Source organism: Nansenia antarctica (genome assembly GCF_963989245.1).
Source record: "Nansenia antarctica genome assembly, chromosome: 11".
Lineage (NCBI taxonomy): Eukaryota > Metazoa > Chordata > Actinopteri > Argentiniformes > Microstomatidae > Nansenia > Nansenia antarctica.
Genome location: NC_137681.1, coordinates 22,025,062 through 22,039,800, shown reverse-complemented (window position 1 = coordinate 22,039,800; position 14,739 = coordinate 22,025,062). Strand labels below are relative to the sequence as shown.

Below are 14,739 nucleotides of genomic sequence, written 5' to 3'. Positions count from 1 at the left end.
GTAGAAGCTGAGCTTCAGTCTATTTGTCCGTGCGGACATGGTCCTGAACCGCCTGCCTGAGCAGTGAGCGCAGCCTAACAAAGTGTTCGTTCCCAGGGTGGGATGGGTCCCTGGAGATCTTGGTGGCCTTCCTGAGGCAGCGTGTGTTGTACAGCTCTTCCAGAGAGGGGAGGGGGGCGCCGATGATCTTCTGGGCTGATCTCACGACTCTCTGTAGCGCTTTCCTCTCTGCGGCTGTGCAGCTGGAGAACCACACGCAAATGCAGTAGGTGAGGATGCTCTCCACTGTGCAGCGGTAGAAGGTCACAAGCAGCTTCTGTCTGAGGTGGTATTTCCTGAGGACTCTCAGGAAGTAGAGCCGCTGTTGTGCCTTCTTGATGATGGCTGCTGTGTTGGTCCTCCAGGACAGGTCCTCCTGTATGTGCACCCCCAGGAATCGGAGAGTTGAGACTCTCTCCACGCTCCCTCCATCGACTAGCAGGGGCTGGACCTCAGATTTTTTCCTCCTGAAGTCCACGATGATTTCCTGGGTCTTTAGCTGGTTTAGCAGCAGGTTGTTAACCTTGCACAGCTTGCCCAGCTGCTCCACCTCATCTCTGTACGCCGCCTCGCCCCCCCCCGAGATGCAGCCCACCACGGTGGTGTCGTCTGCAAACTTTATGATGGAGTTGCTGGGGTGGACGGGGGTGAAGTCGTAGGTGTAGAGGTTGTAGAGGATGGGGCTTAGCACGCAGCCCTGGGGGGACCCAGTGCTGAGTCTGAGGGCTGTGGAGGTGTGGGAGCCCACCCGCACTCTCTGGGGGTGGTCAGACAGGAAGTCCTTGATCCATGCGCAGATGGAGTGTGATAGTCCCAGGTCTAGTAGTTTGGTCACTAGCCTGTCTGGAAGGATAGTGTTGAAAGCAGAGCTGAAGTCCACAAAGAGCAGTCTCGCGTAGCTGTTCCCCCTCTCCAGGTGGGATAGTGGAGTGGAGAGTCGTCGCGATGGCGTCCTCTGGAACGCAGCCTAGGCCAATCATGATAGCATAGAAACATCACATGCACAATCATGTCATTCCCTAATTCTAATGGGACAAATTGGACAACAAGAATGTGCATACATAAACAGATGTTCTGATTAATCATTAGCGGGCAAACAAGCGCGCACGCACAACTGAGCACCATCATTTTGCAAAATTTTCATTTATCCATTAACCAGTCAGTCAACCAACGACTGATTTCAATAGATTTCTCAATACACTGAAACTGAGAAGCTGTTTATGTGTACATGTATCCAGGTGTTTAAATAGATAGTGTCACACATAATAAGCTGCAGTGTCCTGCTCCTTCCACAAGAGGGCAGAACTGATACGTTGTAATACAGTGGTCACCAACAGTGTCTTGCAGATCAGTATAGATGAACGAAATGAGACTTTAGAATATTGAGATGCATCCTAAGTGGTTGCTTTGAATAGTAAAAGAGGCAGTAGTGTTCTGACCATCTCTGTTGAACACTTTCTGTATGTGTATTTATGCATGTGTGTGTGGGTTTGTGTAGGGATGTCTGAATCCCTTTAACATTATTATTGTGGATAAAAGACAACAGTTGGAGCCATGAGTGTTTAAATCGAAATGTGTATTTCCATCAATATCAACATTGAGACAAAAAACTTCTGTAATATACATCATGTAAAATGACTATACTTTCTCACCTCCATAAAGAAAATAAATTTTAAAAATCGAAACCGGTGATCTTTAGATTTTAAATGTCATTGAAATTCTAATACTCTCAATAACACCTCTCTGAAAGGGTCAATTACTGTTTTTTTTTTTTTTACACACACTCACCCATGGCCAAATTCCACCCGAAGTAAAGCCTCATTTGTAACCCTTATGGAGGACGACAAGTTATTGAACAACGTGTGCAGACAGAATGCCCGATGCTAAACACAATTAACAGTAATGTGTGTGTGTGTGTGTGTGTGTGTGTGTGTGTGTGTGTGTGTGTGTGTGTGTGTGTGTGTGTGTGTGTGTGTGTGTGTGCACGAGAGAGAGAGAGAGAGAGAGAGAGAGAGAGAGAGAGAGAGAGAGAGAGAGAGAGAGAGAGAGAGAGAGAGAGAGAGAGAGAGAGAGAGAGAGAGAGAGAGAGAGAGAGAGAGAGAGAGAGAGGCAGTAATGAAACAGCGACCAATCGCGCAGCTTCAACAAGACTTTCTACCAGAGTCGTTTTTCCAGCTCCTGACCAGCCGACAGTATCTGGGAGTAGAGTTGAAGCTGACAGTTCAGTATTAATAATCAGGGCTAATTCGAAAACAGTGCAAGTGGAACATAATATACCTTTTCAAGCAGCTGTTCCCCTTACGTCGTCAGATGTGGATGAATAAGGTCGAACACGTGTTCCGTCTCTCAGCTTGGAACAGATCTTGGAACAGGTGAATTGGAACAGATCTTGGAACAGGTGAATTGGAACAGATCTTGGAACAGGTGAACTGTGATTCGTGAAGGGACGAGGAGAACCTTTCATCCACGGTGGTAAACTCTCAGGTAAAGCCCTCTAAGTATTATTTTCACGTCGCTACTGTAGCTTCGGGGATATTTTCAAATAATGTTATGTTATTTACAATTCACACACATACGTTTATAAGAACAGACCGTCGATGTTCAACAATATCGACGTCTTCAATAACAACGTTCGCATAAACAATTGTTGTTCGACATCTGTGCAGGTGAACGCTGATATCCCGCCCTCCTATCAATTTAATTGGTTTGACCCAGTTGGTGTAATTGGTCAAATTAGCCGTCTGTCAAGACGTGGGCATTTCTAAAAGATTTGTCCTGGAGATGGCTCTTCTAAAGTGAATTGCCTTTGGTTACTTTCCCTTTAAGAAAGTGTTGCCCTTCGAGAGGAGTGTCTGTGCTAAGCAATGGTCCGAAGAGAGTGCTTCACTTTTGCCCTTATAATGTGAAACACATTCCTTTCTGGAAACTGCTCCACGCCATGGCGTTGATCAATGATACGTTGGATGTCATGTTTAACATTACACTGACCTCCTGCTATTGTACCTGCAGCTATAGCTGAAATAAAACGTGTGTGTGTGTGTGTGTGTGTGTGTGTGTGTGTGTGTGTGTGTGTGTGTGTGTACGTGCGTGCGTGCATGTGTGCGTGCATGTGTGTGTTACTCAAATTCAAAACAGTGAAATGGCTTCTACAGTGTGTGTGTGTGTGTGTGTGTGTGTGTGTGTGTGTGTGTGTGTGTGTGTGTGTGTGTGGCTTCTACAGTGTGTGTGTGTGTGTGTGTGTGTGTGTGTGTGTGTGTGTGCATGCATGCATGTGTGTGTGTGTGTGTGTGCGTGTGTGTGAGTGTGTGTGTGTGTGTGTGTCTTATCAACTCATCTCCCACCTCTTACTGGGGTCACCAGGACACCCAGGCCTCTGGACTATTTCACCCTCTGTGTTATTTTCTGACCCCGGCACTCGAATCCATGTGAAAAATCAACATTTGTTTCAAAATCCTATCAATGATTCACAGAGGGTCTGAGATAAACGGCAGGCGCAAAAATACCTGTGGTTAAAGTAGTGACTCCACTAGCTTAGTCGCAGGTCTTGAAATGATCGCCATTTTCCATATCGCCATACAACGTTTTGAAATCTAAGCCATTACGAACAGACTCAGACTCCAGACTATTAATAATGACTGGATCTGTTTGCTTCTGACTCATGTTTACCTGGTTGGGTGTATCTTAGTATCACGAGAAAATCACGTCTCTTGAATGGATGACGTGTTTTCTCACCTGTCCTTTATAAGACCTCCTTAAACACACACTCTCACTCTCCCTCTCTCTGTCAAACACACACTCACACTCTCCCTCTCTCTGTCAAACACACTCACACTCTCCCTCTCTCTGTCAAACACACACTCGCACTCTCCCTCTCTCTGTCAAACACACACTCTCACTCTCCCTCTCTCTGTCAAACACACACTCACACTCTCCCTCTCTCTGTCAAACACACACTCACACTCTCCCTCTCTCTGTCAAACACACACTCACACTCTCCCTCTCTCTCTCTGTCAAACACACACTCTCACTCTCCCTCTCTCTGTCAAACACACACTCACACTCTCCCTCTCTCTGTCAAACACACACTCACACTCTCCCTCTCTCTGTCAAACACACACTCACACTCTCCCTCTCTCTCTCCCTCAAACACAAACTCACACTCTCCCTCTCTCTGTCAAACACACACTCACACTCTCCCTCTCTCTGTCAAACACACTCTCACACTCTCCCTCTCTCTGTCAAACACACACTCACACTCTCCCTCTCTCTCTCCCTCAGACACAAACTCACACTCTCCCTCTCTCTCTCTCTCTCTCTCTCTCTCTCTCTCTCTCTCTCTCTCTCTCTCTCTTTCTCTCTTTCTCTCTCTCTGTGTGTGCGAACAGGTGTTGCTAAACCACGGGCACAAACGCGGTCGAGCGACTTCAACCGCTTCTCCTCTCGACCGGCGGCGGTCGGTCGGTCGCTCTCCCGCAGTCTCTCTCTCCCCGTCTCCATGGCGACCAACAACAACAACGCCACCCCCCCCCTGGGCTGCGGCCCCAACGTGGACTCTCTCTACTACAACCTCTGTGACCTCGGTTCTGCCTGGGGCATCGTCCTGGAGGCCTTCGCCGCCGCCGGCGCGGTGGGCTCCTTCATCCTCCTCATCGTGCTGCTGGCCAGCCTGCCCTTCGTCACGGACAAGAGCCGGCGGAGCGGCGCGGGCCTCCAGGCCTACTTCCTCGTCTGCACGCTGGGCCTCTTCTCCCTCACCTTCGCCTTCATCGTGGGGAAGGACTTCGCCACGTGCGCCTCCCGCCGCTTCCTGTTCGGCGTGCTGTTCGCCGGCTGCTTCGCCTGCCTGCTGATGCAGTGCGTGAGGCTGACCGTCCTGGGGAGGCGTGGAGGAGGCGGGGGCGGGGGGGAGGCGGGCCCCCCGGCGTGGGCGCTGTGTCTGGGAGCGCTGGGCCTCTGGCTGGTGGAGGTGGTCATCAACACGGAGTGGCTGATCATCACTGTGGTGCGCTACCCGCTGGGGCCCCTCCCGAACGCCACCGCCTCCGCCGCCACGGCCGCCCCGTGTAACATCGCCAACCAGGACTTTGCCATGGCGCTCATCTACGTGATGGTCCTCCTGCTGGCGGTGGTGGTGGGCTCCGTGGCCGCCCTGGCGGCGGGGGGGAAGCACAAGCGGTGGCGCCGGGAGGGCGCGTTCGTCCTGGTGACAGGGCTGCTGTCGGTGGGTGTCTGGGTGGCGTGGATCGCCATGTACGTCTACGGGAACGACCGGAGCGTCGGAGGCGGCCCCGGCTGGGACGACCCCACCCTGGCCATCGCCCTGGTGGCCAACGCCTGGGTGTTCCTGGTCCTCCACACGGTCCCGGAGGTCTGCTGGCTTACGGCGGAGGAGGAGGAGGCGGGGCCGGCGCAGGCCAGCTACGGCCAGGACCTGTACCCGGGCCGGGGGGTGGGCGTGGGCTACGAGACCATCCTGAAGGAGCAGAGCGCCCAGAACATGTTCATGGAGAACAAGGCCTTCAGCATGGACGAGCCCCACGCAGGTATGGACCACGGCCCGCGTGGGCATGAGCACACACACACACACACACACGCACAGACAGGGGGGTACACACACACACACACACACACACAGAGGCAGGGGTGTACGTACACATACACCCTCAGGCAGGGGTGTTCCCACGGACACACACACACACACACATACATACACACACACACACAGGCGCACTCAATAACTCTCTGTGTCACTTTCAGTACATCAGAACTGACATGGCCTTCTGACTAATGAGTTAGTGAGTGTGGCTCTGTAGATGACAGGATGTTTTGTCCCTTTACTGGCGCAACAACTTCTTGAAGCTAAACAAAGTCCTACTGATCGGCTTTATGCAAAAAGGGAAATGCTGTTTAATAATCTGGGGAAACTGACATTGTGGATTAAACCTGAGGTGACAAGTCTAGGTGTTATTTTCGACTCAGATTTAACCTTCAAGTCCCATATTAATAAGGTGAGCGCAGCTATGTCCAGAGACAGATGACAATTAGGCTACAAATCCAGTAAAATACTGTGATCTGACACTGCCGGTTCGATGTACAGAGAAAAAGACTAGTTGAGAAAGAGATGATTGTACGTTGTCAGAAGGTTTGAGTAAGTGCAAAAGAAAGAAACTGTAATGTTGATACTGAGAAGTTAGATTTTTGGTGCAAGGTCCGTTCAGCCATGTTTGAACTTGATTTAACCTTTTCTAAAAACTGATGTTTGAGGCGCTGGTGGAAAGCCAGTGAAAAGTACAGAAAGACACATTGTGTAAGGTAGGGAGATGAAATGCATAGGGAAAGGTATTCTGCTAATGAGAAGATGGATAGCGGTTACTAATCATTTTATATTCACTTTATGTTTTTAATCCCGTTGTAAAGCACTTTGAGCTGCATTTCTTGCATGAAAGCTTTACTTACTTACTTACTTACTTCCTATCACATGCAGGTGAGGGATCTAACACACCTCGGGGGGGGGGGGCTCATTAGTGGGGCCACTGGGGCTTGCATCATTCACCAGGGATGTGAGCTGAGGACAATGTCTTCTGTCAGGAGCAGGCGTTGTATCTACAGGAGGTTTGACCTGGTCTGATGTTTAATAATGTGCTCATAAATCCCAGACCTGTACATTCTCCTTAATTTACTGTAAATCAGGAATAAAAAAGCTTGAAAAGAAAATAGGTATAAAATACTGTATGTAAAAGAAGCCTTGATAACCGATGGTTCTCGAGCCTAATACCCCTTAAGGGGCAGGAGTCTATCTCCTGTTTCCGTAGCGTGAGGCGGCTTGATGTACAACCCCTGGACATGACGCTGGTATGTCCCAGGGTCTTACCCCCAATCCAACCCTTAATGCTGAGTGCCAAGCAGGGAGGCATCGGGTACCATTTTTATAGTCTTTGGTACGACTCGGCCGGGGATCGAACTCACGACCTCCCAACCTCATGGTGGGACTCTAACCACAAGGCCACTGAGCTTTGACCTTCTCCTTGATTTACTGTAAATCGGGAATAAAAGAACAGGTATAATATACCACTGTAACAGGTAATATAATATAGACCACTGTATGTGGTCAAAGTGAAAATTGAGAAAGTTCAGAAATCCATAAAAAAGCAGTGGAGATGGAGAGTACACAACAACAACAACAACAATGCCAATAATAATAACAACAATAGTAATAATACATTTAACTTGTAATAAATAAATGTAACGTGTACCTTTTAGTTCACCCAAGGACACTTCACTGTACAATATACAAAAACAAGAAAAAAACAAAGAAAACCAAACCTGATGGAGGAGTCCTGCTGACGCTCCACAATGGATCTGCTGATGTTGTAATCCTGCTGTTATCTGACCGCGCCAGACAGGACACCCTGCCCCTCTGCTGACAGACAGACAGACAGGACACCCTGCCCCTCTGCTGCCTGACAGACAGACAGACAGACAGGACACCCTGCCCCTCTGCTGCCTGTTCTGCTCTAGCGCTGCAGGCTCTTTGATGGCCGTCTGGGCCCCCAGTCACAGTGCCAGGCAGAGAGGGTGGATGTCAGGTAGAGAGGGTGGATGTCAGGATGTCAGGTAGAGAGGGTGGATGTCAGGCAGAGAGGGTGGATGTCAGGCAGAGAGGGTGGATGTCAGGATGTCAGGTAGAGAGGGTGGATGTCAGGCAGAGAGGGTGGATGTCAGGCAGAGAGGGTGGATGTCAGGATGTCAGGTAGAGAGGGTGGATGTCAGGTAGAGAGGGTGGATGTCAGGCAGAGAGGGTGGATGTCAGGTAGAGAGGGTGGATGTCAGGCAGAGAGGGTGGATGTCAGGATGTCAGGCAGAGAGGGTGGATGTCAGGCAGAGAGGGTGGATGTCAGGCAGAGAGGGTGGATGTCAGGATGTCAGGCAGAGAGGGTGGATGTCAGGCAGAGAGGGTGGATGTCAGGATGTCAGGTAGAGAGGGTGGATGTCAGGTAGAGAGGGTGGATGTCAGGCAGAGCGGGTGGATGTCAGCATGTCAGGTAGAGAGGGTGGATGTCAGGATGTCAGGTAGAGAGGGTGGATGTCAGGATGTCAGGCAGAGAGGGTGGATGTCAGGCAGAGAGGGTGGATGTCAGGCAGAGAGAGTAGATGTCAGGATGTCAGGCAGAGAGGGTGGATGTCAGGTAGAGAGGGTGGATGTCAGGCAGAGCGGGTGGATGTCAGCATGTCAGGTAGAGAGGGTGGATGTCAGGATGTCAGGTAGAGAGGGTGGATGTCAGGTAGAGAGGGTGGATGTCAGGCAGAGAGAGTAGATGTCAGGATGTCAGGTAGAGAGGGTGGATGTCAGGCAGAGAGGGTGGATGTCAGGCAGAGAGGGTGGATGTCAGGATGTCAGGTAGAGGTGAATGTCAGGATGTCAGGTAGAGAGGGTGGATGTCAGGATGTCAGGCAGAGAGGGTGGATGTCAGGATATCAGGCAGAGAGGGTGGATGTCAGGATGTCAGGCAGAGAGGGTGGATGTCAGGCAGAGAGGGTGGATGTCAGGATGTCAGGTAGAGGTGAATGTCAGGATGTCAGGTAGAGAGGGTGGATGTCAGGATGTCAGGCAGAGAGGGTGGATGTCAGGATATCAGGCAGAGAGGGTGGATGTCAGGATGTCAGGCAGAGAGGGTGGATGTCAGGCAGAGAGGGTGGATGTCAGGCAGAGAGGGTGGATGTCAGGATGTCAGGCAGAGAGGGTGGATGTCAGGATGTCAGGTAGAGAGGGTGGATGTCAGGTAGAGAGGGTGTATGTCAGGATGTCAGGTAGAGAGGGTGGATGTCAGGATGTCAGGCAGAGAGGGTGGATGTCAGGTAGAGAGGGTGGATGTCAGGATGTCAGGCAGAGAGGGTGGATGTCAGGATGTCAGGTAGAGAGGGTGGATGTCAGGTAGAGAGGGTGTATGTCAGGATGTCAGGTAGAGAGGGTGGATGTCAGGATGTCAGTTAGAGAGGGTGGATGTCAGGATGTCAGGTAGAGAGGGTGGATGTCAGGCAGAGAGGGTGGATGTCAGGCAGAGAGGGTGGATGTCAGGTAGAGAGGGTGGATGTCAGGCAGAGAGGGTGGATGTCAGGCAGAGAGGGTGGATGTCAGGTAGAGAGGGTGGATGTCAGGATGTCAGGTAGAGAGGGTGGATGTCAGCTAGAGAGGGTGGATGTCAGGATGTCAGGTAGAGAGGGTGGATGTCAGGTAGAGAGGGTGGATGTCAGGCAGAGAGGGTGGATGTCAGGATGTCAGGCAGAGAGGGGGTGATAAGGGCACGTATGGTAATGTGAATGGCATCTTGGTCCTGTCCTGTCTTTCCCTGATGGAGAGCTACTGTATATGTCCTCATCCACTGTCAGTCACACACACACACACACACACACACACACACACACACACACACACACACACACACACACACACACACACACACACACACACACACACACACACACACCCACAGTATTATAAAATGAAGGCTTCATTAATCTAACAATCTACACTAACAAAATAAGTTACCCTACTATATGTCATTTTAAACTGATGGTATCAAAATTGAGAGAAAAAAATAAATAAAATAAAATAAAAATAAAGAGCAACTTCATATTGGGCCGGTCTAGAATCTAAAATGGCGGCATGCTTGTCTGAATTCTTCAAGCTCTGTCAGGGAGAGAGTGAAGGATGTCCTTCATGAAGTGGGCTTCAATGGGGAAGTCAATCATTGTCTTCAGCCTCAGGGCTTAATGCGACCCATTTCTCTCCGGAACATTCCAGTCCCAGTGGGCTACAGGGTGGTTCAAACAGGAAATGCTCATTACTCAAGTGTTAATGAATGTCTAGGATAAAACCGTGAGCTAACCAGTACACCATACATAAACACACACACGCACGCACACGCACCAACATACACGCATGCATGCGTGCATGTGTGCACACTTACACACACACATACATATAGAAACACACACATACACGATACACACACATACACACACACATTCCAGCTCGATCCGGCTCTTGATTCCCAACAGAAACTTCACTGCTTGTGTTTGCGTTACCGTGGCGTGTCTCCATGGTAACCGAGGTGTGGCGACTGTATCGTAGGTGGTAGATATTTCACAGGGGGACCAGGCATTTCCACCTGCGGGAACGAAAAAACAAACAAACTGTCTCTCCCATTTCTCACCGCCACATAAATGGTGGATACAAAGTTGAACACACTGAGGCCTGAACAGAGATGATGGACTTGGACATCTGTTGTTTATGATCATGACACATTGAAGGTCACAGATTCAACTGTTTGTGACACATACTGTAGCTATCACGACTTGTCGCTGGGAGCACTGAATACCTCAGACAACACTCCACAGCCCTCTGTATTATATAAAGACACCCAGAATTGTCAACATTATAGAGTGCCAAAGGGTGACTTTATTCATCAGAAATGCATCAATGACGATGCTTCATTGTGCAGCCAATCAGAGTGTTGTTGCTAGGTAAATACCACGTAGAACACTTGGCACTCTCGGTGGGGAGTGTTCCAGAACTATTTGGCAGATAAGATTGATTTTATTGTCCCGAAGGAAATTTTTCTTGGACACACACAGTAGTACGCTGTTAAATCAGAACACAACAACATGGTAAATGGACTGCACTCATATAGCGCCTTATTCCAAAGCGCTTTTACAATGGCCTCTCATTCACCCATTGGGAGCAATTTGGGATTCAGTGCTTTTAAAAAAATGCTGGTTGAGAGAGGACGCTGGCGTTGCTTGTTCGCCGCTTCTCCGCCCGAAATCTAGGTGTAATTGCAGTATACAGAGTAGATACAAAGACACTTAGACTTAGATTTAGTAATAAAAAATGTATCAGACCCCTATACTCTCTTTTATTTATTTTTTGTTTCTTTTTTATTATTACTACTCGATCTTTTCAGTTTGTAAAGCGTCTTTGAGTGTCTAGAATAGCGCTATATAAGTCTAATGTATTATTATTATTATTATTATTATTATTATTATTATTATTATTATTATATAACAGTTGAAGCCCTATCCATGACTGTTGTCCCATCCACTGTGTGTATCCACTGTTTTTTTCCTGGATGGTTGTTGACGGTTGTTGTCTCTCTCCCGAGGTCTGAAGCCGGTGTCTCCGTACAGCGGGTACAGCGGGCAGCTGCGAGGCTCCGTCTACCAGCCCACCGAGCTGGCGCTCATCAGCAAGGGACTGGGGAATGTAAGTGTTAGCTGTCAGTGTGTTTGTTCATGCACACACACACACACACACACACACACACACACACACACACACACTGACACACACAGGCATGTACACATATACACATACACACACACACACTCACACACACAGGCATGTACACACAAACACATACAGGCACGCACACATAGACGCCTGCACACATAGACGCCTGCACACATAGACGCCTGCACACACACACACACACACACACACAGACACACACACACACACACACACACACACACACACACACACACACACAAAGACCCACTGCAATCAAATTTCACAATTTCAACACTCTACGGGAAATATACAGAAGACACAGGACACCTTCATACAGGATGCTTTGTCTCTAGTTCTCCCTGTGTGTGTGTGTGTGTGTGTGTGTGTGTGTGTGTGTGTGTGTGTGCGTGTGTCTGTGTGTGTGTCTCTGATGTGTCTCTGTGTGGTCTGTGTATCCGTGTGTGTCTCTCTGTGTGTGTGTCTCTGGTGTGTGTTTGTGTGTCTGTGTCTCTGTGTGTGTGTGTGTCTCTCTGTGTTTGTGTGTCTCTGTGTGTGTGTCTGATGTGTCTCTGATGTGTCTGTGTGTGTCTGTGTGTGTCTGATGTGTCTCTGGTATCCCTGTCCCCCCCCCCCCCCCCCCCCCTCAGCAGCAGGCTGAGCTGTCCTTTGACACGGTCATCCCCCGGGCCTCCACCCACTCCCCGGCCCACAGTGCCGTCAGCACCCCCTCTGGGGGCACGGAGGAGGCCGCTGGGACCCCGCCACAGACCCATAGTGTAGGTGGAGAGATGCCTTGACCTCCATCCTCTCCTGTCCTTTCCTGTTCCTGTCCACTCCTCTCCTCCACTCCTCTCCCTGTCCTCCCCTCTCCTGACCCTCTCCACTCCTCCTGTCCTGTCCCTGTCCCTGTCCACAGCTCCTCTCGTCTCCTCTCCTCCTCTCTCCTCTCCTCCTCTCTCCCTATCCACTCCTCCTCTCCTCTCCTCTCCTCTCCTCTCTTTTCCTCTCCTCTCCTCTCCTCTCCTCCACTCCTCTCCTCCGCTGCCTCTGCACACGCAAAAGCCTTACAACGCTGCCGTCGCCTTAGCAACGTCGTTCCCGCAAGGGTCCTTCATGAATCCTCTCTTTGTCTCTCTCTCCGTTTCGCCTCCAGGAGAGTCGGCTATCTCCTCTCTCTGTTCTGCCTCTCTTCCTGCCTCGTACTCCTCTTCCCTCCGTTCCCTCGCTTGTTTGGCTGGGTTTGGTTCCACCACCTCTTAAATTTCTGGTGGGGATAGTTCCTTTTGTTTGTCTGACCTTCCCTCCTTCTTCTCCTCTTTCTGTCATGGAGATGGACAGATGTACTGAACGCTCCTGTAGTTCGTGTTTTTGGACGGGTACTTCTCCTTCGTCTGCTGGAGGTGTCGCTTCTGTCTGGTGTCCTCACTGACCTCCTGCTTCTGTATTCTGTCTTTTCCAAGTCAGGAAATCCTTTCTTCTTTACGTTTGATTGCATGTCGTCGTGTCATAAGCGTTCGCGACTGTGTAGTCTGGTATTCCTTTGACTGGGTTTAACCAGATGACCTCTCTCTCTCTATCTCTCGCTCTCTCTCTCTCTCTCTCTCCAGGGTAATGGACTGTACAAGAAATCCCTGTGGTGAACACAGACCTCCTCCTCCTCCTCCTCACCTTCCTCCAGACAGACCCGTGCCCCCCCCCTCTCCTCCCGCCTCTGTTGACTGTATGTTGCTGTTATCCTGGATCCTGGAGCTGGCTCTAAAAGGACCAGCTCGGCCCAGCAGCCCGGCCCAGCCTGGGAACCCTAAGCTGGGTGAACCAGAACCATATACTGGCCTGTGTGAGTCTCCGGAGACGCTGCTTCTATGCCTTTGTGGAGGTCGACTGTGAGGTCAATTGCTGTATGTACACACACTGTTAGCCACCCTGTAGATGGGCGGGCCTAGTCCATCTGTCTGTCTGTCTGTCTGTCTGTCTGGGAGGACAGAGGGACCGGCGGCGGGCCCAGGGCTTTGGGAGAGGACAATGCCTTTTGCGGAGGTCATCGTTGCTGTGTGTGTGTGTGTGTGTGTGCGCGTCTGTCTGGGAGCCCCCAGTCTCCACTGTATGTGTGTGTGTGTGTGTGTGTGTGTGTGTGTGTGTGTGTGTGTGTGTGTGTGTGTGTGTGTGTGTGTGTCTGATGAACTGTGATCCTGCTGACAGTGGGGAATGGTGGACATAATAGTCTCTCTCTGCTAGTATGGAGGGTATCTCTGCCTCCTATTGTGCACACACACACACACTCACACACACACATATATACACACACACATACAGACAATCACACACACATACTGCACACACTCTTTCACACACTCAAAATAGTGTAGGTCAATCACTCAGCGAGGGGATCACTCAAGCTAGAGATCAACAGGTGTTACCACACACCCCTCACCTGCTACCACACCGCTACCACCACAAGCAGTGGAACATTCCACACCTGGAACATACCCAGTCTCTATGGCAACGTGGCATCCGGAAAATGGCCCTTCCCTCACTGGAAAAGACTCAGTTTTAGGCTCGTTCAGCGTTCAAGTAACTCCACCTTAAGGCTTTAATAATAAAAATAAAAAAAAGATTGTTGATATGTGTTGTTGTTTAGCGCCTGGCTTGTGGAGGTCAAAGTTCACAGAGCGATTTTGAGGAATAGAATCCATATCAATGCCTAGTCAATAAATGGCTCTTTATGTATGAAAGCACTTATCGTTGTAAGAATTTGAGATATGATATTTAAACATACCGGTAGTTATTTACTCGTCCTACACTTTTTGTTTTTATTCCTTGAGATCAAGCAGGGGTGAGCAGCACAGAGAATCGCGATGCTGATGTTTAAATCCAAACCTGAGTTGTTGTTTTTTTGCAATGAATTTGATTGCACATTCACTCACAGCCATTGATGTTTCAAATGTCGTTGTTGTTTTTCATCAAAATAAAAATTCACTTGTGAATAACTGGTCTTCAGATAATCTGTTATAAATACCCTCAACAAAAACAAACACCAAAAACCGCATCGCCACAAACCACCAGAAATGTTGTTGTGCACAGTGGGATAATAATAACAAATATTATTTTTTTCATTACATTTATAAAGCGCTTTTCATTATACAAGAATAATCTTAAAGTGCATAAACAATAATAAATAGTATGAATCAATAATCAATAGTGAGCAGGAGGAAGAAGACAACAACAGTATGCAGTATGACCCAGCCAGGCCACCGTCCCCGCTAGAAGACAATGGCACATCTCAAAGGGCAACGTTGAGGGCGGAAAATGACTTCACGCCCTCCCCATCGCATGGGTCATTTCCATAGCCGTGCGTGATAAGGCCCTTGCTGGAACTCCCCTGGAGTCCGGAGGCCTCGGTCACAGCTAGA

General features: G+C 49.4%; 1 protein-coding gene across 2 annotated transcripts; it reads left to right on the top strand.

The window, feature by feature from the left end:
- Positions 1–2,139: 2,139 nt before the first annotated feature.
- On the top strand, positions 2,140–14,310 carry gprc5c (G protein-coupled receptor, class C, group 5, member C). Of its 2 annotated transcripts, none has more exons than XM_080542178.1 (5): positions 2,140–2,523; positions 4,425–5,582; positions 11,202–11,302; positions 11,980–12,105; positions 12,937–14,310. In XM_080542178.1, the coding sequence occupies exons 2-5, from the start codon at positions 4,535–4,537 to the stop codon at positions 12,967–12,969; spliced, it is 1,308 nt and encodes a 435-aa protein (XP_080398304.1). In that variant the 5' UTR covers positions 2,140–2,523; positions 4,425–4,534; the 3' UTR covers positions 12,970–14,310. The 2 variants fall into 2 exon arrangements, with proteins under 2 accessions (XP_080398304.1, XP_080398303.1); XM_080542177.1 differs by having other exon boundaries at positions 11,977–12,105.
- Positions 14,311–14,739: the final 429 nt, after the last annotated feature.

Excerpts from the sequence above, each read along its gene's own strand:
- gprc5c (XM_080542177.1), top strand. The coding sequence starts at position 4,535 with ATGGCGACCAACAACAACAACGCCACCCCCCCCCTGGGCTGCGGCCCC. Across the intron at positions 11,303-11,976 it reads TCAGCAAGGGACTGGGGAAT|CAGCAGGCTGAGCTGTCCTT; the intron begins GTAAGTGTTAGC and ends CCCCCCCCTCAG. Across the intron at positions 12,106-12,936 it reads CCCCGCCACAGACCCATAGT|GGTAATGGACTGTACAAGAA; the intron begins GTAGGTGGAGAG and ends CTCTCTCTCCAG.